The 27,822-nt window shown below is 29.7% G+C and overlaps 1 protein-coding gene across 2 annotated transcripts in view; it reads left to right on the top strand.

Annotated features, from left to right (window-relative positions):
- Positions 1-27,822, top strand: part of LOC123293525 (phospholipid-transporting ATPase VB) — a 133,858-nt gene that overhangs the window by 104,089 nt on the left and 1,947 nt on the right. The window contains exons 3-11 of one of the 2 annotated variants that reach the window (XM_044874377.1): positions 15,793-15,997; positions 16,668-17,105; positions 18,393-18,902; positions 19,998-20,877; positions 22,199-22,842; positions 23,827-23,950; positions 24,023-24,285; positions 24,713-24,900; positions 25,027-25,112. In XM_044874377.1, the coding sequence (XP_044730312.1) occupies positions 15,793-15,997; positions 16,668-17,105; positions 18,393-18,902; positions 19,998-20,877; positions 22,199-22,842; positions 23,827-23,950; positions 24,023-24,285; positions 24,713-24,900; positions 25,027-25,112 (3,338 nt within the window). Of the gene's footprint in view, positions 1-15,792; positions 15,998-16,667; positions 17,106-18,392; positions 18,903-19,997; positions 20,878-22,198; positions 22,843-23,826; positions 23,951-24,022; positions 24,286-24,712; positions 24,901-25,026; positions 25,168-27,822 lie in introns of both variants that reach the window. The other variant, XM_044874376.1, reaches the window with a different exon arrangement.

Genomic DNA, 27,822 nt, shown 5'->3' with positions numbered 1-27,822 from the left:
AACTAACTGCTATTTTCTTTGCTATTAAAACACGTAAACTTAAAATTCAAAGATCAAATTTTCCAAAAACTAATTAAATTCAAAATTTTTTTGAAAGATGTAAGTTACGTGCAGAAAAAAGAAAAAACAAAAATAGACTGAGACAAGAATATTTTTTTCTGTTAAATTTTTAGTTCAAAAATTTCTAGGTACAACTAAAACTCTCTTGAGCCAAGAAATTGTTTTTATACCATGTGTATATGAAATATCTCAAGGTATACTAATGTTTAGTCCCAAGTTTGTAACGCTTAAAAATATTTATCCTACGAGCAAAATTTTTTTTATAGGCGTAAATAGAATCACCTTATTAGTTCATTTTCGGTTGTCTGTCCGTCTGTCTGTCAACACGATAACTCAAAAACGAAATGAGATATCAAGATGAAATTTTTATAGCGTACTCAGGACATAAAAAGTGAGATCGAGTTCGTAAATGAGCAATATAGGTCAATTGGGTCTTGGGTCCGTATGACCCATCTTGTAAACCGTTAGAGATAGAACAAAAGTTTAAATGTAAAAAATGTTTCTTATAAAAAAATAAACAACTTTTGTTTCAAACATTTTTTTGTAAACATCACTGTTTAGCCACGAGGGCGCTTATTAGGTGCAAATTTTATAGTATGTAAATATGGAAATATCAGTTGTGTGTGTGGCTATTAAAACTGTATATCTTTTTTTATTTACGTGACGTCAAAAAACAAACGATTGCGTCATCAACACTGTCTTTACATGGTATTTCAACAATTAACTTTGTCAATTGTTTGTTTTCACTTGTTTTTTATAAATTTGAAATTATTTTTATTAACCCCCGAACCAAAAAAGGGGGTGTTATAAGTTTGATTGCTATGTGTGTGTGTGTCTGTCTGTCTGTCTGTGGCATCGTAGCGCCAAAACGGATGAACCGTTTTTAATTTTGTTTGTTTTGAAGGTTATTTAATGGAGAATGTTCCTAGCTATGTTTCATGTACGAGTGTAGGGTTTCGTACCGTACCAGGAAAATCCAAAAAATTGGCGATGATCTTCAAAATCATCATCGATCATCAATTCAAAATTGGAAAAATCTTTAAGGAAAAAGGAAATTTAAAGGAGAGTGTTAGAAATCTTTCAAGTACGAGCTTGGACTTTCGTACCCGCAAAATTTGTCGGAGGTTTTTTAAACTACTATATATACTATGTATATTTCATATGTACATGGTATAAAAATTTTTGCTATAAATTGCACAGAATTTATTATTTCATTTTATATGAAATATACAATAGGATTGTTATGTTATGTTTGGAAATGCCTTTTGAAAAGATTTGTTTTTAAATAATTTCTGATGGATATCCAACATGAAAATCAATAAATTTGTTTACTAATACTGTTATTTTTCTTTGGATTTTATAGTACATATACCATTTTATAACTTTTTGAAACGAATATTATTTTTGCTGATGGCTAGGTAAATGCTTCATTTTCATTTTATTGCAGTTTTTTTATATTTTATTGTGGATGGTGGATATTACAATGTCATAAAAACACTGGATTACATACATCAAATAACTTCCAATATTACAGATTATTTTCAAAAAGACAGTTTCTCCCAAAAGCCATTCAGATCCTAAGATTATATTATTGTCATTTACAATGCTGATCAAATGTTCTGGGTAATAAAAATTGAAAAACTCGAAGTCCTAATAAACAGCTCATATCGACAAGGGATTTTTTGCAGTTTTTCCAAGCTTTGATTAATTATTAAGTTTATTTCTCAACCATTTTTAATATTTAAAAATTTTCTGGGTTGGATATCATCCTTAACCACCCTGAATCTCTTCATTTTCTTTTTTAAATTTATTTTGTGTCGTTGCAGAAACTATCAGTAATGAATTTATAGAAAGATGATATTTTAAATTTTATTTTATATCAACCATAGATACAAGCATAGCGGTATATTTGGAATCATACGGTAATGAGGAAAATGCTTAGGTATTCATTGGATTTAATTTAATATTTAGAAAGATGTAGTTTGGTAAGTGTGAGGTTAAGCAAAGATTACCAAGTTACAAAAGTTACTTAAAAAGACATTTTAAATAATATTTGATCAATTTTGAGTAGGGTTGATTTGATCACTTTTGTCGATTTTATCCCTTCCAGCTCCACGGCTCTAGCAAGAGGGGTCCCAGAAGGGAGTTATATCAAACCTAGGACCTCGTTGATATAATCCCTGATACGACGTTTCACTGCTGTCTCCTCAGCCTCTCTCTAGAAAATCCCATTTTCCTGCATTTGGAAAGATTTTCCCTAGAGTGAGGGCCTTCTCGAATTTTCCCGGATATATGGCTCATACCATTCCTAGGAACACCTTAAGGTCTAGCTTTGTGCCAAGTTTAATCGAAATCGTTAGAGCAGTTTTTGAGAAAACCCCAAAAATCCTGTTTTGGCCTAAAGGGAAGTATCCTTGAAAAAAGGCCTAGGGAAAAAATGAAAAAATCGTCTGGAATTATGACCAAACTGAACCTATGTATCGAGTTTGAGAAAAATAGGTTGAAAATTGAAGCCTCCAGCTTGGTTACAGACATACCGCTATACCGACGGATGGAACATTTTTTAAAAACCATTTTTTTGAAATCAGGGACCCTCAAAACGTGTATTTCCGTTGAAACCCCGATATCGATTTTTTTTTTCGATCGCAATACTTTATTATATTTATAATAAAGTAAAAAAAAAAAACAGTGGGTGAAGAGTTAACAACTGGCCATCCTGTATAAAAAATATAGAATACTTCAAAATATTAAATATGTAAATTACGTTTGAATATTTCTACATATTTATCACATGATTATCATACTTGAAAACATATCAAAGAGATATCCAAAGAATTTCATTGAGAAAAATTTAAAACATTTCAAATAACTTTAATATTATTAAAATATTCAAACATATTAACAGAGCCTATATATATTGAGGATTTCTGCAGGACCGGATTAACTATTAGGCAGAGTAGGGCCAGCCTGCCTGCGCACAAAAGAAATTTAAAATATTTCATAGACAGAAAATTTAATTAGATTTGGATCTAAATGACAATAAACATTGTTGCTTTTTTTGGATACTTCCTATTTTCAGAACAGTACCACTTAGTGTCGAGTAGTAAAACTAATAATATGGATACGTTACTTTACGTTTTTGTACCATGTATATGAAATATACCAAGGTATACTAAGTTTGTCCCAAGTTTGTAACGCTTAAAAATATTAATACTATGAACAAAATTTTGGTATAGGTATTCGTATCACCTAATTAGTCCATTTCCGGTTGCCTGTCTGTCTGTCGTCTGTCCGCCTGTCATCACGATAACTCAAAAACGAAAAGAGGTATCAAGCTGAAATTTATAGCGTGCTTAGGACGTAAAAAGTGAGATCGAGTTCGTAAATGAGCAACATAGATCAATTGAGTCTCGACCTATGGGTCCGTAGGACCTAGCTTGTAAACCGTTAGAGATAGAAAAATAATATTTAAGCAAATTTTGTTAAAAATGTTCTTATAAAAAAATAAACAACTTTTGTTTGAAACAATTTTTCGTAAACATCACTGTTTACCCGTGAGAGCGCAAATTATGCGCAAATTGTATATGGGAATATCAGTTATATATGTGTAACATGTATGTATGTGTAATGTGTCAGAGTAATCAACACTGTCTATACATGGTATTTCAACAATTAACTCAGTCAATTGTTTCCTTTCACTTATTTTCTTTATGAAATATTTTACGCTACGTAACTTACATGGTGAACCGTATAATTAACCAAAGCTATAAAATGCTTGATCTGTAATTTATTATTTGTGATTTTTGCGACCGTCAATAAATTTAATTAAAACATTTTTTACTGTACTTTGTTTCATAACTGATGAATTTCGTTATAAGATAATTTACATTTTTGTAAAGTATAAGCATTCATTCGGGACGCACCTGGCGATCGAGTGAATACTGGACTGATTATATAGAAGTCTGATGAAGATGGTATCACACGCAACGGGTGAACATAACTTTTCAAAATAAAAGCTAATAAATAACTGTCCTCGTTCATCAATGTGTCAGAATCGTTTAAATACATTGCCGATAATGGCGTTTGAAAATGATATATTGGACATCCCTTCATTAACTTGAAAAAAGCTGATAATCTACAAATTCTAGGAATTTCATTGCCAAGGAACTTCGAAATGCTTAATCCGGCCCTGGGCTTCTGATATAAACTTTTATTAATAACAATAATTAAACAGATTGTTATTAATGTTTAAAAGCAAACAATTTTTTATTTGATATGAACCATACAAATAGATAATCTCAATAAAATCTGTAATAATGGGAAAATGGGCCAAAGTTCCCGATTGTTCTAAAAATAATCTCATTTTATAAAAAATATTATAGAAATCTGTTCTAACTGCCCAAAACATACCTATCCGTGATTGTAGTTACTTGTTGAAACTGAGCCAAATTTATTAAATTTTCCATTTCTATTTACACTTTTTACGTAAACCAACTCTAAAGACTGAAATATGAAAGGAAAATGGATTAAACATTTTTTAGTCATATTTTCTCCGAAAATATAGATGTGTATTATATATATAATGTGTTTAGATAGAAAAGCTATTAAAAGTATCATATATGAGCGACTTTGACTTATATAAAGTACACACAAATCTCTATATCTCTATATCTCTATCTCTATATATATTATAAATGCGCTTTCACACTAAAACTAGTAGTCCAGGAGCCGGTAACACTGAAAGTCCCGTCATACGGAATCAAAAAATGTTTATTTAAATAAATAGAACGTAAGTATAGGAATTAATTAAGCTCGGTATGCGTGGATTCCTATTGCCGAAACGATGTGAAAAAAAAAATTATTTAAAAAATGGAAAAATGTTTTACCGTCATCGCGGATATTAATTTTTTTTTTTATGCATTCGACAGTAAATTTTATTAGCTTTTAGAAAAAAATCCCGCAAACCACTTTTTCTTGCCGGAAGAGTCTGGCATACCTATTTGAAGTGTGTGATGAGGGCTAAAATTTCTCCATCATGAGGGAAACTTTTTTTTTTTTTTATTTTATTCATTTTTATGTAATTTTTAAAAATAGCTTGGTATGCGCGCTCAAAAACTGCCGGAAAAATCCCGCATACCATCTTGAAGTGCATAAACTATATTAGCATCTACTCCAAAATGTACGATGTTCAATACATTTATTTTACAGACATTGCCTGAACTTATACAATGCAATCCCATGAACATAGATTAGTCAAAATAATTTTTAATAATAAAAATATTTATACACAGCTGTGCAAAAAATAAATATTAAGCTAATAACTTTTAACTAATTATATCAAAATCAAGAGTTTTAGACCGGATGGGTACCGCTTCATGTGTTCTATACACGTTGAATTCAACGTGATTATTACTTATATCAAGACTTGTTAATTCTTGACCTAATCTAACAGAAATTCGAATTAAATTTATAATTATTTTCAAGAAAATAATATTTGAGTGTTAATAAGTTTATTAATAATCATTGTAAATTAACTTCTTTTATCTAATAATTAATTTGAAGTATTAGTAAAATACGTGGAATTACAAATATTATTATAATTTATTTATAATTAAAACAAGAGGCTTTTATATTATTTATTATGTGTCAATATCACTATTTGTGTTTAATAATCAAGCCAAGATTAGGACATTTTTATAAAAAATCCATATCCATAAATTTTAGTTTATCACAATTAATGCCTAAAATTACGCAATAAAAATCAATTTATCTGAATTTCATTCCACTTCAAGTAATCAAAAAATTATCATACTTAAAATTTGTATATTCATTTCAAAGCATGAAGTTTCTGCTTTAAACAGAAAGATCAAGCATTAGAACTTTTCTTTTTCCTTTTCGGTGTCTTTAAAACTAAGGACGTATTTTAATTCCCAAATTTTACATAATTTAACACTCTTCACAGTAATTTTCACCAAAACTAGCGAGAAATATGAATTTGTTCCGGTATAGATCAAAAATTGAGGCCTGACCTACGATTTTTTTTCGTAAAATTACGGTGTATCAAAATTTTTAATCAAAATTGTCTAAGTCTTTTTTGAAGAAGAAAAGTTGAAGGTTATATTCAGTTCGTTTTTACCTCAACGTATGCTCCATAGCGTTCCATACATGTAATTGTCTTTTTACAAAATTGTTTAAACACACTCCTACAAATTTTGTGAGTGATTTTTTGAATCATTTCCCTTATTATCTGTTCTAAATGGTCTACATTTCTAAACGACCATTAACATTCGAACTTTTTCAATTTGTGCACATCCTATATATTCGATGTCAAAAGTGAATAACTGAATGTTTTCGAGAGCAGAGATTTTTATAGAGAATAAGTTTTTATCTTAAACCTTATAATGAAAAAGTTTTCCATATGACGCCAACTTAAGTACTACCCTGTATATACGGATTGAATTAAAAGAAGAACCCCTTCTTTTTCGTTGGTTTAAAATATCCGATATAATAATTAATAATGAATATGTTAATTATGAAGGTGTATTAAAAACTGTAACGAAATGTTAGTTAGTTAATAAACTGAATATTTATTATTTATAGCTAAACGAATCAATGATTATTAATAAACATATTTAATTTTATCATGCAATCAATCAATGTGTACCTATACAGTATAGTTATTTACATCATATTATACAATTAATTATTTATAATAAACTAGTATATTGTTATATAATAAGGATCTATTTATGTAATAATATAACAAAACGCAAAACCCATTAAATAACCAACGATGTCTTTGTTACTCGATTTTGGTCCGTACAAAGTATCTACGTAGTATTTGAACCTTTAACACACAACCGTTTAGTAAAAATACAAATCCTGATTTGTGAATTTATTTATAATTTTCCAATATTCAAGATGGACCATTTTAATCTATTATGGCTAGTTATCCAATCAAAAAATAACTTAAACAAAAGTTGGAGGGACATCATGTTCTGACATCAGATTGCCTAGTTCGCCGGATTGCTTTAATAAAGTCAAATTAGATCCATAAAGATAGGAGATAGATTAACACTTTAAATTAGAAAGATCCTTCTAAAAAGACTAACATTTTTTCGAAAAATCGATATCTTTTGGCGGAAACTTGACTTAAAAATATGTCATTATTGCATTTAACCGAAAGAAAATACGCTAGCTTTAGAAAATTTTTTTTAGATAAAAGTTTTCAAGGACAATTAAGGTGATTCGTCTGTGTTAATAACTTTTAAGACCTGGTAAATGTTCAAGATTATTTGAAGATCAAGTAGAAATGATCTTGAAACTGATCAACTCAAAGTCATGGATACGGGACAATGTCTTTTATTACCCTCGACAACTTTTGACTAAAATATATTCCTGTAGTTAGTGTGTTTTCTTTCGATCAAATGCAATAATGTTGTATTTTTCTGAAAGCTAACGATTTTCGAAAAAATATTTTATTTAAATAAAAATGTTAGTTTTTCTATCATGATCAACTTTTTAATTTAAAGAATTATTTCTTACCTTTTAGGATCTAATTGACAAGGTTTTGAATGATATCATGTTAATAATTGTCATCATAAACGCTATATTACACAAGTCAGATTTAAACCTCCGTCATCTATCGATTACTTGTAGATTACTTACTCGATTATTTATTATTATCTGGCGATTTTATGGTCTTTGCTTTTTTGAATATTATTCGAATCTGATTAATCAAACATAGCTAAGAACCATTCCGATTATTAAGTAAACAGTTAAATTAAAAACGTTTCAAATAAATGAAAATCACATTAAAATCAATCCATTCGCTTAAGAACGGAACAACGTTGCCAAAGGCACATTTACAGATACGGAAAGGTTTCAAAGTTTTACTCACTCCTTTTCTTTATGTAGCTATTCTTATTTTATTTTAAAAGTTTCGAGACAAAACTCTCCAAATCCTACTTGTGATATGATCAAGATTGCAAAAAAAAAATCATTGCGCTGTTCTCGAGATAATTTTTAAAAATCGACACGAAATAGGAACGAGGAATTTGTATTCAACTTAAATGAATCTCTTCTACTGGAACCGGTAACTTGATAGATATATTTGAACAGAGAACATCGTTCAGAAAATATTCAAGATGATTGTTTACATAGATAATACAGAATATCTTAATTACATTTTGAATTATATTGACCAAACATAACGAAAATTAACAAGTTATTGATTCGTTATTAGCCATTGTTCTTAGTGTAAACTGATTATTGATTGGGAAAATTATTTTGCCTTGCGACAACCGAAGGGTTAAAATAGAAACCATAATAATTTGGAACAAATATGTTCAAATAGAAAAAGATCGTTTCGATTAAGATAAAATCTAATGGAATTTTCTAAGTTCGTCTAGAAAACGCTCGACTACTTAGCCTCTTGAATTGGTTTTTTAAAATGCAATATACATAAGGTAAATATTTTTTTTTATAAATACTTTCTTGGTGTAAATCAGATACTAATGTAACGTATAAACCAATTCTAAATAATCAGCCTATTGTAAATAATCAAAATCGCTAACAATTATTTTATTTCAAAATATGAACATTATTAATGAATTATAATAAAACTTCCAAGTAAGCACAACCTTTTATAACATCGTTTACAGAACATTTCAATTCAACTTTCCATAAGCCTTCTGGTACTGGTAATTTCTTATCAAATACATTTATCGATTTCATATTTTTAATTTTGTAAGTACCCTAAAAAAACAAACAAACCTTTAAAAATAGAAAATCGTTTGTTATGATCTAAAACCATTTCTACGTATTTCTAAGCTTAAATTTTAGTCAGAAAATACTTACAGCTGGTATAGGGCATTTGTGTGGTAGTTTTAAATGATCCAACATATAATTCCATTCACCAGATTCATCCGATATCATTTCACACACATCACCAAATTCATAGTCTTGCATCAAATATTCACATGAATCTGGATTATTCACATCTTTACAATGATTTGCAGTTACAGTCCCCTTAAAAATTATTTAATCGGTATCATTTAATTATTTTAAGGATGATACATACACTTTAATTTCGTAAACTTACTATAAGTTCTGGTCCTAAATCTTCACGATTTTCGATAACACCATTCATTACGAAACTGTTTTTATCGGATTGATCCATATTAAAATCATTGAATTGTAATGGATAATTCGAACCACCAGCACAGTTTTCAAATTTTTTAAAGATAAATGGTGGTTTATTCTGTAACAATATGGACAGTTTTTAATGTGTTGTCGAAATCGCTTCTTTTTTTTATGTTAAAAAAAGAATCCCTCTATACTCTTGTTAAAGAAAATTTTTCGTTTTCTTACGATTCCTGTAATTTTCGTATGTATTTCTTTCATCCATTTAAAATCTACAGTGTGTCGCATTTAAGATAAAGACACCTTCATATTTTCATTATTTATAGGAATATCGAATTGAAATTTTGCAAATTCATACAGGGTGATGGGTCACATTTTTTAATAATTTTATCCGAAATCTAAACTATAAAATAGGGAATATTCATGTATTTTTTTTTATATTTTTAATTTAATTAATTTTTAAAAATGCTGTATTTAAGTGTAAAAAAATATTTAAAATAGATTATAATTTTAAGATATTTAAACGCATTTTTTTGGCGCTCTCTGTTGATGACGTATAAGTACATGATCTATCAATTGGTGGCAGTTCAATGTATAATTTACACTTTAAAAAAATGAATTTACAACACAGAGTTTACACTCGTTATTACTAAGTTTTCTAATAAAAAGCCGTAGAATAATAGAAATTAATGAAATATCATACCAAATGTAAGTAATTAATATCATACAGTATGTCAACAAAGACAAGCCCGTGCTATGATGTCACGTCCAGATAAAAATTTGAATTTCCGTTTTAGAAATTTTTAAATGCTCTCACTGAATTTGTACTTTTATAAAATAATTTTAAGTAATTAAAAAGATATTAATTACTGAAATAATGGTTTAGTTGAAATGTCCAGTCATTAAAGTTAAGGCAGAAAAATATTTGAACCAAATTTAAATTTCATGAATATTCCCTGTTCAGCCTACTAAAAAATTGACAAATAGAGTCGATTCTTAAAATTTAGTCTAGCGTCAGAGATGGTTAGAGATATCAAAAAAAAAACTTTAAGAAAGAGTTGTTTAGAATATTTTTTTATACCCATATATCGATTTTCATTACTAATTTCCCATTTTCAATTTTTTCATTATTTAGTTTTTACTCAAAATCATTGCAAGTTTATTTAAATATTTGAATACATAACACTATCAAATTATCAATTTGTCCAGTTTTTACATTCCATAGCACACTATTTTTAAATGTTTATTTTTTAATTTTATAAATAGTGTGTGTGCTATGGAATGTAAAAACTAGACAAAATGATAATTTAATAGTATTCAAATATTTCAATAATCTTGCAATAATTTTGAGTATCTACGCAAATGTGCGTAGAGACTTTTCATTTTCGAGATATACGCCAATAAACTTCTAATACTTTTGTTCCAAAACTTTAAAATAGTGCATCTCAAAAATGAATTATCTGACATTATGTTTAGCAGAACTTTTCTTATTTTATGAAAGAAATCTCAAATTAAATTTGAAAAAATTATGTATTGACTATTTTCATAAATTTTTTTTTCAAGGGATTTTCATTTTTTTTTTTTTGCACTATTTCTAACACACTTTGTTTAAAAGAGTTCTGCTAATCTCTTAAAGAATTTTCGATATAGAAATATTCAGTTACTTACTTTCTTTATTTCTTCAATATCAACTTCCGCATTACCAAAATTAAATAAAATAATTAATAAGCAAAGTAACATAAAACAATAGTAATACATTTTTTTTTATTTGAGTGGAATATTAATTTTTTTTTCTCTAATTTTTCTGCAATTGAACAGAATGATTTACAAACACTAATATATATAGCATTGATATGATTATTTTCAATTATATTATGTCATGAAAATTAATGATTTTTGTTTAGTAATAATATAAAACAAATTTTGTGGTAAATGATGAGAAATTTAGAGTATCCCTTTTTGATTATAATCGAATCATTATTTTTTATATAATTATATTATTTTTATATAAAAAAATTTTCAAATATAATATTTCAACTTGCATATATTCATATTAGAAATATGAATAACAAGTGTAACAAACAATTGACTGAGTTAATTATTGAAATACCATGTAGACAGTGTTGAATACGCAATCATTTGTTTTTTAGTGGTCTTGTAAGTAAATAAATATAACCACTCTTATCCACAAAGTAGTCAAAGTATCTTTCTTCTCACTAATTCAGTAGTTAACAAACAAACACATACATAATATATGTAGCGTATAAATTTAGCATATTTAATTTGCGCCCTCACAGATGGGTCCTACGGACCCAAGACCCTATATTGCTTGACCTATATTGCTCATTTACGAACTCAACCTCACTTTTTACGTCTTAAGGACGTTATACAAATTTCAGCTTGGTATCTCTTTTCGTTTTTGAGTTATTGTGTCGACAAACAAACAGACAGACAACCGGAAATGGACTAATTAGATGATTTTATGAACATCTATAGCAAAATTTTGTTCGTAGCATTAATATTTTTAAGCGTTGCAAACTTGGGACTAAATTTAGTATATCTTGATATACTAATATTTAGTATATCTTGATATACTAATACCATAGAATTGGAAATTAAATTTTAACTCAATATAATAAATAGGCTCAAGAATTTTGAACCTTATTATTTCGCTTTGTTTCAAACATTTTATATAAGCAACCACATACATTTTCTCAGTTCCTATATAAAATATCTCGAAAAGTAAGAACTTTTTGAGCGATGTGATCATTGAGGCTTTAATTCTACTCTTCTAGGACATTTTTCAAATTTCTTCCCAGAGACCAGATGCATCCCAAAAATTTCGTTAAATGACGGTTTATATAAAGCAACAGTATTCGATATTTGTTGTTAAGCATTATGGCTACTGACATTTTTATTTTACTCTTCCGTATAGAATAATTTGGACGACTTCCCATAAGATATGTTTGAGATACTTTTTGATTTCTTAAATAAGCAAAACATTAGGGAACACCATTGAAAATTGCTGTGCTCTGATTTAAAAGAATTGCTTCAAGAATCTGTCAAGTTACAAAACTTTGTTTTTTATTTGCACATGCAAGTGTTGTGAGTTTTTAATCAACATATTTTTTAATGACTTTATTTGAACATGATAATATCATTTTATTTTGTTTAAATCTAATTTCCGTGAATATTATTAAATTTAATTTTACAAAACATTTTGATATCTATCTCTTGCATATTTTTTTTTTTTTAATTGAATTTTAGCCTACAATTATTTTATTATGAATAATTATTATTGGAATTTATGTAACACATAGTAGTTGAAAATATACTTCATTCTCCTCGAACATGGCGCTACGAATAAGTGCACATCTTTCTTAGATTGTTTCCTCTTCAATTAATTCATCAAGTGGATTGCCTATCTTCGTGTCATACACTCTTTATTCTAGTTGAGTGTAACTTTAAGAGATTAAAATGTTTGTCTCCCTACAGTATTGTAAAAAAAATTTTATTTGTATGCACGGTTCATGTATATAAACCAGGCATGGGCAAACGTGGCTTAGAGAAGTCCCTCAGACTCATTTAACTAAAATACGAGTAAAACAATGACAACTAAAAATACGAGTAAGACAGAGAGACAACATTTTTTTTTTCTACCTATCCACAGTGTTTCGTCTAATGCAAGCTAGCGGGACAAAATTATTTTTTGACTTATTTTTATTGTTTATGTATTTTCTAGGTATATTATGCTATTTTAAGAAAGAAAAAACATAATTTGTACACATTAATGTATGTAGACCGTAGATCGGTATTGATATCACAATTTCGCACGTGTCATTACCATTCCCGGGGTGAAATGTAGGTAAACACGCTGTAATTAGGGGTATATACCTACATACGTACCTTCCTTACTTACTAATTTGGGTAGAATTTATCATTTATACTTCCTTCAGGTAGATTTTAACATTAAAAAAAAAAAAGAAAACATATGAATTGTCAAAAACTATATTTGATTCGGTTTCAATATTTTTTCAAATTTTTATATAATAAATTAACTAAAATATGGTAAAAATAAAATAAATAAGCTAAAGTACTACGAAATTATTTAGAAATATAAAAAAACTTAAAACTATGTAGGTTAGTTGCTAGAAATATAAATCTTAAAACGAGTAACATATACTATATTAAAAAAAATACATAATTCTTCGTCATTACTATCCCATTCTGTAGAGTCTGGCAACAGATAATCCTCCTCATTAATTTCGCGTACTAATGACGTGGATTTTGATGAAATTGAAGGTGGGGCAATTAACGGCAGAGTCTCCGCTGGCAAAGAAGTATAATTATTCCGTGGTAACTCTCTAAATGCGTTTATTACAGGATCGGAAGTAATCAGAAGCATTCTCAATAGATCTGTATTGGAGGCAACACGTGACCTCTTTCTGGTGTTTTGCTCACTGAATCTACGGCAATCTTTATTTCTTACTTCCTGAGCTTCCTTGGATAGCTGCCCAATTGGAAGAAGACAAGATTAATGACTTCTGTACTGTCTATAAGACTTCGTCTGTAGCGTTGCTGTTCTCGAATCGCTGCTTATATAGAATGTGCCCCGAACTACCATCACAGCCCCATTCACTTATCAAAATGTAGGATGAACGAGGTAGCACACTTCTGATAACTTCCGACTGAGCTGCAACTTAGTTCATTTGCAGATCGAGTTTCCAACAGGTCTACTACTCTTGGTCTCTTTGTTTTCATTGATAAGTCATCAAATGACTTTTTTGGTCGGCCTATATTCTGACCTCCTGAGGTCGTTGAAGATGTTGAAGGGCACGGCTGGTTTACACATACAGTTAATTCCATCCCGCACCCATCCAACCAGTTCTTATGTTTCATTAAAAATATTTACCTATTGCATTTTGATGATGCCCACTTTTCACTAAATTTCGCGGAAAAACTTGAGATTTTCGTCTTGAGTTTTCTTGTAGATTCTTCAGACATTTTATTCAGGCTATGTTTATTACATAAAACATCAAAAATGCGATGAATTCTTTCACTTTTGTCATATTTTAGCCATTCTTCGAAAAAATCCGATTTCGTCATAGTTACGACTCGCTCTGAAAAAAGGACAATATTTTTCCTTGCGGGGGTTTTCGGGCCTTAAAATATATATGAATCTTTTCTTAAATGTTTGAAGTATAATATACAGAAAAATCTAGCTGGATACATGTGGATACAAAAAGTTGCAAGCCTTTAAAGTTTAAATTTCACAAAAAATATTAAGTATTTCTATGATATTAGTCTAAGCCATGGTACACAAAAAATGTGAGTGATTTAATTATAAAAAAAACATAAAAATAGAGTACATACCTTCAACTAAATGATCCATCACGAAAATCACTTTCCACTATACCACAAATTTTAAGATATGCTATCGAAAGTGTGAAAAAAATTCAACCGATTTGCAAATGCTACACTACCTTTGTTATCACTGTACTTTGAACACAAACACCTACTTGGGTGGGATGTTTAGCCCAATGGTATCTTCGAATTTGGTACCTACAAAGGGTTATTAACATAATGTTCTTATCATTTTTTTGAAATTGCGTTATGACTTTTGTCCCGCTAGCTCCATTTAAACGAAACACTGTGCTATCTCTTACTATAAGAGAAACTGAGATAGATAGAAGAGTCGTATACCCGTCTCGCTTCCTCCTCTATGAGCTATGCGGACTTGGGTTAAGAGACACACAATAAAGTTTACGACACACAATAAAGTTATAACAATGGTGACTTCGACTTAAAATAACTCGTTCATGCCTGATATAAACCAAATACATGCTTGTAATCAAATAATATGTCATTTTTAGCTTGACAATATCACGCAACTACAAAAGCATACAAAATATTGTATGCAAGTGCTGTTTATAATTTTGATAATATAGATATCTCTCTTCAACCACCAATATCTAAATAATGAAACGTCCAAAAAAAATTTTTTTTTAAGCTCAAATACATCAATGTTTAATTTTTAGCATTTCTAGCACTCAAATTTTTTCTAGAAGTAAAAAGCTTGTTAAAAATCACAACCTCTTCTAATTTCTCCATGTTAATTATCCGAACTTAAATTAAGTTTGTCTCGAGTTAGAGACGGTCAATTGACTTCAAATTTTAATGGTAATGGTATTATAATATACTTAATAAGTATTTAAAAAATTAGAATTTTCTGGCTCTATGCCCAATTCGAGACAACAACCTTAACTTTCAATTACACCCTCCATTGTGGATATTTTATTTTGCAGAATATTTTATTATATTTTATTTTGAAATTTAGCAGAAGATGTTATCATTTATAACATCGGTGTGCTAAACAAATATATAAACAAATACGTATAAGTGGTAATATCTTACTGAACAATCCCGTTTTTTGCGAATAGTATTATTGAAAATTTAGAAAACACTTTCTTTGTGTATGACTTTCCAAGCAATTGGCACTCAACTATATGCAGATCGGAAAAGCGTGCGGAAATATTTTTTTTTAATAATTTGTTATGTTAATTAATTTTATTTTTGTTTTATTTTCAGTGAGGAAGAACGATATAGAAAAGTATTATGGAAAGATGTCCGTGTAGGCGATTTAATACACTTATCAAATAATGAAATAATACCAGCCGATATACTACTATTAAGGTCCAGCGATCCAAATGGTATTTGTTATTTAGATACTAGTCATCTTGATGGAGAAGCAAATCTTAAGTTACGACAAGTACCACGTGGATTCGTTGAAAAGGTATACAAATTATTAGTTATCATTAGTTATTGAAATAAATACCACAATACTTGAAATAAAATTGTATATTAAGGTCGATCGGACAGTACCAATGTCTTGGCGGACAAAAATTTTCTTCATTTTTTTAATTAAAATATTTACAAAATTTTTTGTCAAACTATTTTTTTTAAATTTTAACATAATGTGCGAAATTTAATTTATAATCCGTGTAATCGGATATCGGATTCGTAATTAGCGACAAAAACTTCCTCCTAGTTAACATTTTTGACGAAAAATATTTAGTTTTCCGTTTTTGTGCCAAAAATGGAATTTTGCGTTATAAAGGGCACAAGAATTCGTGTAACCTGACATCGGATTCGTACTCAGCGACCAAAAATATCTACTAGTTGGTAATTATAAGCCAAAATAAGCATTTCAAATGTATTTGAACTACATATGCCCCACGCTGGAACCTATGCCCTTTTCTGACTTGGTTAAGTTGGCGGCTGAATGTTCCATGAGGTCCTATAAACACGTTGAAAAAAGTTTCATTAAAATCGTTGCTGTTTCCCTAATTTTCCACTTTCAACACTTTTTCGAAGCTTATTAATTGGACTAATAGAAAATTGGTGAAAAATTGATGAAATTTAATTTAAAATTTAATTCTAAATTTGAATTTTTTTTTTTACAGCAAGATTTATTTGAACCAAGTCGTTTTCGTAGTATAATCGAAGTTGAATCACCATCAACAAAAATATATCGATTTCATGGTGCAATCGTACATCCAACAGGAAAACGTATTGCTGTTGGTACTGAAAATTTATTGTTACGTGAATGTGTCTTAAAAAATACCGATTTCATAGAAGGTATCATTGTGTATGCTGGTCATGAAACAAAGGCAATGTTAAATAATGGTGGACCACGCTACAAACGTTCAAAATTAGAACGGCAAATGAATTTAGATGTTATATGGTGTGTACTTATTTTAATTGTATTATGTCTTATTGGTGCAATTGGTTGTAAATTGTGGTTAACACCGTTTAAACCACCTGTACCATTTTTACCGAATATGGGAGATCCTTTATGGGAAGGCATTTTTACATTTTGGACTTTTATTATTATATTACAAGTAAGTATATGTTGTATTTTTATTTATTAATGGTTATGAATTAGAGGCGGGGAGAAATCTGGGGAGTGGGTGGGATTTTAGCCAGGCTCCCAAATCCTCAAATCCGATTTGGATCATTTCGTTTTATAGAGTAACTTCGTCCCTTTGCGGGTTGGACAGGTCTCATTTTCTGGAGAGTGGGTGGCATTTAGCCATTTAATTTCGTCCCTTTGCTAGTTGGGCAAATTTCATTTGACAATATTAGATACATATTTTTCGAGATAACTTCAAAATAACTCAAAATAAAGCCTTTTCGTAAAAATTTTAGACGATATCTCCAAAAATACTCACCCAATTGCTGAAATGAAGCCGATTTTTGTATTTTTTGGATCAAAACTAACCAATAAACTAATTGTTATCAGATTCCAAAACAAAAAATTTTACGCTATTTAATTTCTCTGATATAGTTAAAAAAAAAAAAGTTATTCTTTATAAAAATCTCTGCTTTCGAAAATATTAACATACAGCTATTCACTCTTGACATCGAAAGTACAAGGTGCCACAAATTGAAAAAGCTCGATAGGAATGTTAATGGTCGTTTAGAAATGTAGACCATTTAGAACAGATAGTAAGGGAAATGGTTCAAAAAACCACTCTCGAGATATGTAGTAGTGTGTTTAAAGAATTTTGTAAAAGAACAATTACATGTATGGAACGCGAAGGGATACATTGAGGCAAAAACCAAACTGAAAATAACAGTTTTTACTAACGGCAACAATAATAATTATAACGTACTGTATGAAAAATAAATGTTCTATGTTAATTATTTTGTTATAAATGTTTCAAATTAGCAAATAAACATTTTAATTACGATGATTGGTTTTTTTGGTAACAGACAACGTGTTTTATAAGCAGGATTTTCAAAATTTAATTTAAAATTTAAATGGTCAAAACATTCCCATCGTTAATAACCCATTCATAAACAGTTATCTACTATTCGTTTTTGCCCCAACGTATCCAAATTCGTGTTCCATTCATGTAATTATTATTTTACAAAATTGTTTAATTACACTTCTACATATCTCGGGAGTGACTTCTTGTTCCGTTTCTCTCTATATTTCTAAAAACCGTTAACCTATCGAACTTTCTCAATTTGTGGCACCCTGTACATTCGATGACAAAAGTATTTTTTGTAAGCCTTATAATAAAAAAAGTTTTCCATATGTAGCCAACTTAAGTAGCACCCCGTATATTTAGCCTAAACTTCTTATATTACACAATTGATAAAACTTAATATTTATGTTTCAGATTATGATTCCGCTATCACTATATGTAACATTAGAATTTGCAAAAATGTGGCAAGTATATCACATCCATAACGATAATGAAATGATTGATTACATCAACAACAAAAAAGTGGAATGTCGTGCATTAAACATTACCGAAGAATTAGGCCAAGTTCAATACATTTTCTCCGATAAAACTGGTACATTAACGGAAAATAAAATGATTTTTAAAAATTGTTGTATAAATGGTATCGATTATCATCATAAAATTGTTGAAAATGTTCAAACGCGTAATGGTATTCCACCAATATTACCAAATACAAACTTACAAAATCAATTACAACCAGATTTAAGTACAAATCAATATCATTACGAGCGTATTAATGAATTTTTAATATTATTAGCAATTTGTAACACGGTTGTTGTCTCCAAACATCCTCATTACGATTTAATGAATGCTTCTGGTGTTATTGAACCAATACATAATGTATTTTATGAAGAAACATCCACAGCGGCTGCACCGACGCCTCAGGTAATTCAACAAGAAAATATTATACTAAATTTTCATCAAATTCAATCTAAATACAGTGTAAGTGAGGTTCTCCGGCCCCTGTTAATCCAATGCTCTTTGTAATTCGATATATCTGTAACAGTTATTACAATGCAGATTTATTATAAATACACTAGCAGTTACACATCCGCATTTGCTAGATAAGTTCGATTTTAAATACATTCAAGTACTTAAAAAAGGATAATGTTTCATACAAACTTCCACCCCCCGTTTGATCCTCTTGGAGAATGAATTTTTCGAAAATAGGCATACAGTAAACTTTTGTTTTGAACCATTTTGAACTCATATATCATTTCTTACATTTCAAAACTTCAAAATTGAACAAGTTTCACACAAACTTTCAACCTTCATTTGAACCCCTTAGGGAATTTCTAAAAATACCTTCTTTGTACACACTTACGTCATTTAAGGAATATTTATGCAAAATTTCATGGTATTTTTAGACCCAGCGATTTTAGCTGTACGTTGGTCGATCAGTCAGTCAGTTTCTTCTTTTATATATATACAGATAATAAATGCTTCATTCCTGAATTTAGAAAATGGTTGAAAACTTTGATATGTAATTTATCGGTTTATCGCATTACAAGGTACTTTTTTAAAAAAATTTCGGACTCCAGGGGTTCTATGGCAATACTCAATAGTCCGACAAATTCAATAATTCCACTGTGTTTGAATGTCCAATTTTCAGCTTATTACCTCTCAGTAAGAGGTTAAATCCTCATTTGATTGCAGTGGTGGATTTGATGATGGTGGCCTAGGCCTAAAGCATGACATGGTACGTTTTTTGTAACGAAATACAGTGCCTTAACTCTATTATGCGGCGGGGTCTGAAAATCAAGCGCCGCCGATTTTTTTTTATTTTGGCCTTTATGTGTGGCGTTCTTTTCATTGAAATTTTCAGAGAAATCAACAATTTAATCTAAATTTTTTTAAATTTTGTAGCCCTAGGCCCAGGCTTTACGGATCTAAGCCTAAATGAGCCTTTGTTTGATTGCATGAAATAGAAACTTAAGCTAAAACTACTTACTTATATTTGATAAATTTTCTTTCTTTAAGGTGTCAGTTATCGTAAATAATAAGACAACAAATCCGACAGCAACAACTACCTCATCGAAAGATCGTTATGCAAGATTAACCGAAAGTCGTTCAATAACTCCGTCACCTCCATTATGTAATAATGAAGTTATCACTTCGTCACCAGTTGTGCCTGATACGATACAAGATGTATCAACATCATCTCCAAATGGTGGAAATAATAAAAAAACAAAATTTTTAGCAATACCATCAATGTTATTATCAAACTTCCGTCGAGATGATCGTAAAGAACTTAGTGGTTCACAAACACCAACACCCACTCAAACCGAGAGCAAACCAATTTTTGAAGCTGAAAGTCCTGATGAATTAGCATTAGTTGATTCCGCATACTTATATGATTACAAGCTAATAAAACGTACCCCACAATTAGTCACTTTAGCAACACCCTCAAGTGGTATGTTAAATTTTGACATACTTAAAATTTTACCATTCGATTCCACACGTAAAATGATGTCAGTTATTTTTCGACATCCGGTAAATGGTGTAATTACGCTGTATACAAAAGGTGCGGATACGGCGATATTCTCGAAATTATCAACAGTTCAAAATTCTCCAGATGATGAAGAAATTTTAGTTAAAACACAACAACGCATTAATACGTATGCGAAACAAGGTTTACGTGTATTATTGATGGCAAAACGTAGTATCAGCGAACATGAGTACATTAAATGGAATTCACAACATAGTGAATACGAATTATTGGATGATATTAACAAAGAACGTAAAATACAAGAGAGTTATAGTAAAATTGAAAATAATTTAATATTACTTGGGGCAACCGGTATTGAAGATCGTTTACAAGAAGGTGTATCAGATGTTTTATCATCTTTAACAGCTGCAGGTATGTTTAAATAATAGTCATAAATAATTATTGTCTCGATTATTGCGCGAATTTCTACATATAGACTACTGCAATCATTCAGCAGTCTAGCTGACTTTTGAAAACTGTACATCTGTCGGTAGATCTCTTGGCCAGAACACGTCAAAGTTCTATATGCAACACTATAAATTGAAGTTTCTTATTCTTCAGTTTCATTCCTCAGGTCTTTTAAGAGTAAATATCGGTTTTTAAATCAGAAATCTTCGTCATGTTCAGAAGTACCTAGATCTGTAACAATAAGTGTTACAGTTCTCAGATAGCCAGACCTAGATTCGAATTGAGGATAGTCTATGAATGACAAGCTCTGATCTGGATATCGGGCCACTCTGGTGATAAGAAAATGAAGCTGCGATTTTGTTGGCCAGCGGGAGGTCGTCTCAAATGCAACTTTTACCTTTGCCTGTCATTCCCATAACAAGATGTTCCGTAATTTACCTAATCAAGGAATTTCTACAACATGCCCAATTTGATTACTGGGACTTTGCCCAGGACATGCGACAGACTAAATTGTGTATAACACAACTAGATCATTCGCCTGTGCTCGAATGAGCCTCGCCTGAAACTCACTAGAGCACAGTTGAGAAGGGTGGTGGGACTCTTCACTGGACACTGTCAGTTGAACTACCTCCTTCATAACATAGAGATCTATGATGATCCCACTTGTAGGACTTGTAAGGAGGGCGGTGAAACCTTCATGCATGTTATTTGAACCTGCAAAAACATTCAATCCGTTAGACTTAGAATGTTTGGTTCCGAAATCTTGGATCTATCAATCCTGGGAGAAATCTCCGCAGAAAAGCTGTGGTCTATCTGCGTGATGTACGACATCGACAGAATCCTGTAACTATAGCTTCATCTGACTCTTTGGTCTAGGTGCTAGAGATCCATTTTCGGTACCTCTATTGTGTTTTATTATTTTTGACGCATTCCCCAAAAAATATTTTTTACGTTTATATAGTCCGTTATCAATCCAGGATATTCAATCTAGATATTCTTTCCTAACTTCCTCTGTCAGTCAGTTATTTAATCAGCTGATTTCCAAAAATATCTCCAAAACTTCCTAAATCTTAGAACACTCTTGCCAATAATCTTTCAACGTACTGCTACAGCGTTTATGGCTTTAGGATTGCCTTTAGAGCAGCCAGCGCTGTGTTTTTCTTCACACTTAAATATTCCTTAGGTTTATTCAAACCTCCCACTCTCTTAAAGTTCCAATTATAGTGGACCAGTCTTAGAACCTTCAGCTATTGACTTATCTTACTTACCATAATATTTGTTGCAGGTATTGTTACATGGGTTTTAACAGGTGATAAACCTGAAACCGCTATTAACATTGCATACTCAGCGAAATTATTTACACCAAACATGGATATTTTAAAGTTAATGACACGATCAAAAGATGCGGCTGAAAATTCAATACTATTTTATTTAAGTGAAATTGAAAAGCTGTTAGATGGTACGTCTGACACACAGATACCGCAGAATCATCATCGAATATCAGTGGCAACAGCAACTGTTACTCCTAAGAAAGCACAACGAGCTTTAGTGGTTGATGGTAAAACATTAACGTACATATTAGATAAACGTTCGAATTTAACCAAACCATTTTTAAAATTATCCACGTATTGTAATTCGGTTTTGTGTTGTCGTTCAACGCCATTACAGAAAGCGTATATTGTTAAAGTTGTTAAAGAGGAATTAAAAATGCGAACGTTAGCCATTGGAGATGGAGCCAATGATGTATCAATGATACAGAATGCGGACGTTGGTATTGGTATTTCTGGACAAGAGGGTATGCAAGCAGTAATGGCTGCTGATTTTTCTATGTCACGTTTTGTGTACTTAAAACGCTTTTTACTTGTACATGGACATTGGTCTTATGATCGTTTAGCAAGAATGATTTTATATTTTTTTTATAAGAATGCGGTAAGTATTACATATATTGTCTATTGAAATTATTTTTAGAATTTCTTGATTAAATTTTCTTTATTTATATGTTTACAATTTTTATAAATATTTGTGTTTAGTCCGAGGATAAATCTAGAAGTACGATCCCCTATTTGAGCTCAAAATATTAACCATAAATTCCACTTCTTCATCATCAAGTCATTTTTTCAAATTTGAAAAGAGAAAATAATTTTTAAGATCTAAATCTACCGAATAAGTTGTATAAAGAAGCAATTCGAACATTAATGTATTGATTTCGAAAACAACTCCTTTTCATTAATTGCGGTATTTTTTTTTTTTTTTTCTTGACTCAAACAGTATAACAATAGTCCGCGGAAATGGACGCTTTTTGTTAAATGATTAACACATAAGTACTTGAAATTTCGTGAGTGGTCTCCTATTGGCGAGTTTAACTAACTTTTTATCTACGATTTTTTTTCGAAAGTGCTACGTTTTCAAAATTTTTTCAAACCGATAATTTAAATATGACGTTATCACGCTTATTTGAAAACGCAGCTCTTTTGAAAAAAGTCTTATAGAAGTTACACACTCACGAAATTTCAAGTATGTATTGAGCATTTAACAAAAAAGATGTAACGGAGGTAACTAACCTTATTATTATTTGACCTATTATCTTCCTCTCAGATCTAAAATGATAGCTTCATGGTCGTGAAACATCAACAAAAACTCGATCGAAACATCGTTCTTGATAGCTTGACCGTGGCCTAGTGTGGTCACCTCATTAATTAGTTTAATCAGGTAACCACGTTAAAACTCGAATACTCAATATTATTATAAACTGAGAAGCTGGCTCGTCTTGGATAGAATGATGTTTGTTGGTAACCTTTTAACAAATATTTTGCGATTTACGCATACTTGTAAAAATTTAATCAAGAACTTCACGTATATAATTTAGGTCTATTTTGTTCAACTGTTTTAACGATTTGTATTTTATTTTCTTAGGCATTTGTGTTTTTAATTTTTTGGTATCAACTTTATTGTGGATTTTCTGGTACTGTTATGATAGATCAAATGTATTTAATGTTATATAATCTGTTATTTACTTCATTACCCCCCTTAGCTATTGGTAAGATTTATAATTTTATTTGTTAAATTTTAAAATAAATGTAAAATTATTTAATTTGGATTTTTTTTATAGGCGTTCATGATCGTAGTGCACCTGAATATTTATTAATGATGGAACCATATTTATATAGAGAAGGACGGCTTGGATTGGTTTATAAGCCACACTCATTTTGGATAACAATGGCTGATGCATTGTATCAGAGTATTGTTATATTTTTTATATCACAAGCGGCTTATGCTGACACAGATGTTGGCATATGGTCATTTGGTACAACGATTAGTACATGTTGTATGTACGTTATGGTTTTACATGCAGCAATTGAAATACATTCATGGGTAGGTATCTTATTTTAACCCTCACTGTGGTGACCAAACAGAACGAACATACTGAATCAATCTTATGTCAATATCAGTTTTCTATATTAGGGAAATAGGTAGTTATATACATTATTTATGATAATTAAACATTTATTATGGCCGGGTATATACGCAGCGGAACTAAATAGAATAGCTAATATGTTCGTAAAACTGTAAAAAAGGCAATTTATCAATAAACAATAAAAAACAATAAACACGCTGTATATATCAATGTTACGTGACCATTGTGACCTTCGACGTAGGAAACTTAAGTGTAAGGTTCTGTATGCATCCCTTACCTACCAATAAAATTTCTTCAGACTTCGATTTATCGCATACTTACCATTTTTTTTTTCATCGATATCACTGTACTAGTAATTATTAACTATATTTTTGTATTTTCTAGACAATAATCCATGTTGGTTCGATTGTAGCATCGATTTTATTATTTTATTTATATTCATTGATTTATAATTCAATTCAAGAAGGAGTATTTGGTTTACCAACGATGTACTGGGTGATACAAGAAAATATGAGCACTGGAATATACTGGCTTGTTATTTTATTAACATGTGTCACTGCTCTATTACCAAGGTAAAAATGTTTTTTATTTATTTTAAATAGGGATAATAAAAGGGAATTAGGGAAGGAATCATTTATATCAATAAAGTATTTATTTTTTAACTAATGAAATCTTTCTTGTATGTTTCTCAATTTCAGATTTTTAATAAGAACACTACAAACAACGTATTGTCCAACAGACATCACTAGATCTTTGTTAGATCGACGGAAATCATTAAGTAGAGGTGAGGGTTTCCTTGTGTCGTGGTCACGTTCTTCTTCCTCGTCGTCTATATGCAGGTAAAACAAGCCAGCATACACATCCCGCGTGGTAAAATGAACTAAGTCAAATTACTATAGTATTTACTTGACTTTATTTCTTATTTTTCTATTCCCTCCAAGTTCAATTCAAAATAAATTTCAAACTAACTAATTTTTTTTAAGTAGTTCTTTTAGTAGATAACATTTTTTGTTATTAATATCAAAATTATTGTTGAGTTTTTTATCTTTTTTTATTTTTATTTGTGGAATAATCGCTGGATACTTCTTTTTATGTGTACCTATTTCTACCTACATCATTTTACTTTGGATCTCTAAAGAATCGTTGGGCATCTTTAAAATAAATCAAAATATTCTCAATTTTTTTTTAAAATTTATAAACGATTCAATGATAAGTTTAATTACATTAATTGATAAAGTTATTTAAAGATAATAATTATATTTTGTAAAATGTGCTCTGTCAAAGAAGGACCAAGAAAACAAAATATTTTTTCCTTCAATCATCACTATTTAGTTTGTTGCTGCCAAACCAGGCCATTTTACGCAACGAATTTTTCAGTCTTTGATATACTTTTAAAGGCACTTTCATGAACTCGATCAATACAAAATAGATACCATTGAGAGGCAAATTTAGTTTTGAGAAGATAAGCAAGTTTGATGGATCCAATTCTGATGAAAACGGTTCTCACTTGATTATATTTGTCGCATTGTTCATAGTTTGTAGTAATTCAATATTGTTGCTGTTTGCGATATTGCATTATCGTTATGCAAATTTCACGAATTGTTCAGTACGACCACTTATTCAACACTTCAGTGCAACCAAATAGTATTCTTTAATGCCCATCTGCATTTTTGGAATGAGTTCATGATTGATCAAATCCCAAAAATCGAAGCAAAAATTATGTTCAATGATTTCATTCATTGTGAAAAATAATGTCCATAAAATCATTGGCATATTGCGCTTGTAAAGCTTATCATTACGGCAATCTTTGTAAATTATAAATTCTTGGTACATTTTTATAAAATAGTAATTTTTTAGTTAAAAAAAAAAATTGAGTATAATTTTTATTAAATAAGGTAAGATCGCATGTAAGCTTTTACTAATATCAATTAGCGTAGATAATTAATTTACTTTTTCTACGGATTAATTTTCACACAAAATGTATGCTATTTACTAATTAAAATCAAATGGGCTTGTCAAATTGTCAAATGCAAACTAAATAATTAAGGCAAAATGTAACATACAATTTAGTTTTTGAGTAACATTTTACGGATAGTTTTTCTAAAAAAAATTTTTTTTTTAACTTTTAGAAAATAGGCTATCTCGCTTAAAACATAATTTTTCTTCAAATTTCGCCACAACTTATATAGATAGAAATTTTAAAACTTATATTTCTGCTGTTCAACTGTCAAAAAGTAGATAGTATATTAGTAACGACTCTATTACTTAGGACGCCATATATCTGCTGAAATTTCCATACTTATTGTATCTCCGTGTCAAAAAAAACGTGCTTTTTTGTGACACGGAGGTACATTTGTCGATTTTGCTTATTTGATGATAATGATAGTTTATTTGTGTTAATATCTGAAAATGTAGTCCGCATTGTTTAAACGTAATCATCAAGTATAAATACGTAAAAAGCATATTTTGTGTTAAGAACATTTGCTGCACTAATTTAACCCTTTGCCCATCACGTGCATTTTCCCCACAGAGTCAGTCGCTTCGCAGCAATGTGTCGCACTGTTAATGTGTTTTTTACATCGTTGTCACGGTTTATAATCTCGCTGATTTAAAAATAAAATCAGAAGTCAAATTTTTATTGACTTGATATTTAATTAATTGTTATTTATTTTAGTATTGTTAAAAAACTAATGTAATAAAATTAAATTACATCTGATATAAATGTCGAGGTTTTTTTATGATTAAATGAATTATTTTATCTAAAATTAAATTAAATCCCTTGTGAAAATTGTCAAAAATTTCATGAAATTTAAATTTGGTTCAAATTATTTTCTTCCGTAACTTTAATGACTGTACATTTCAATTAAACCATTATTTTAGTAATTAATATCTTTTTAATTACTTAAAATATTAATTAATAAAAATACAGTGAGGGCATTTAAAAATTTCTAAAACGGAAATTCAAATTTTTATACGAATGTGACATCATTGACTTTTTATTACAAAAATTATATAATAACGAGTGTAAATTCTGTGTTGTAAATTCATTTTCTTAAAGTGTAAATTATACATTGAACTGTCATCAATTGACAGGTCACGTACTTATACGTCATCAACAGAGAGCGCCAAAAACTGCGTTTAAATATCTCAAAATTATAATGTATTTTAAATATTTGTTTACACTTAAATACAACATTTTTAAGCAGTATTTATATTTTTTAATTTGTTATAACAGTGTAAACAATGAATTAAAAATATAAAAAAAATACATGAATATTCCCTATTATTCAAAGATAATTCCGTTAAAATAATGTATTAATCATAAATAAAACAACTTATTACCTTGATAACGTGACCTCAAAGTAGATTTATTATCACAGTTTATAACAAATATAAACCGTAGAATAATTTATAAACCATGATTAGATACAGTTCAAATAATAAAACATAGATGGGCCTACAGTTAGCTTTAGTATCTGATAACGCTGTACTCA

Source organism: Chrysoperla carnea, chromosome 2 (genome assembly GCF_905475395.1).
Source record: "Chrysoperla carnea chromosome 2, inChrCarn1.1, whole genome shotgun sequence".
NCBI lineage: Eukaryota > Metazoa > Arthropoda > Insecta > Neuroptera > Chrysopidae > Chrysoperla > Chrysoperla carnea.
Note: the sequence above shows the minus strand (reverse complement) of the source record. Positions and strands in the feature narration are given on the sequence as shown.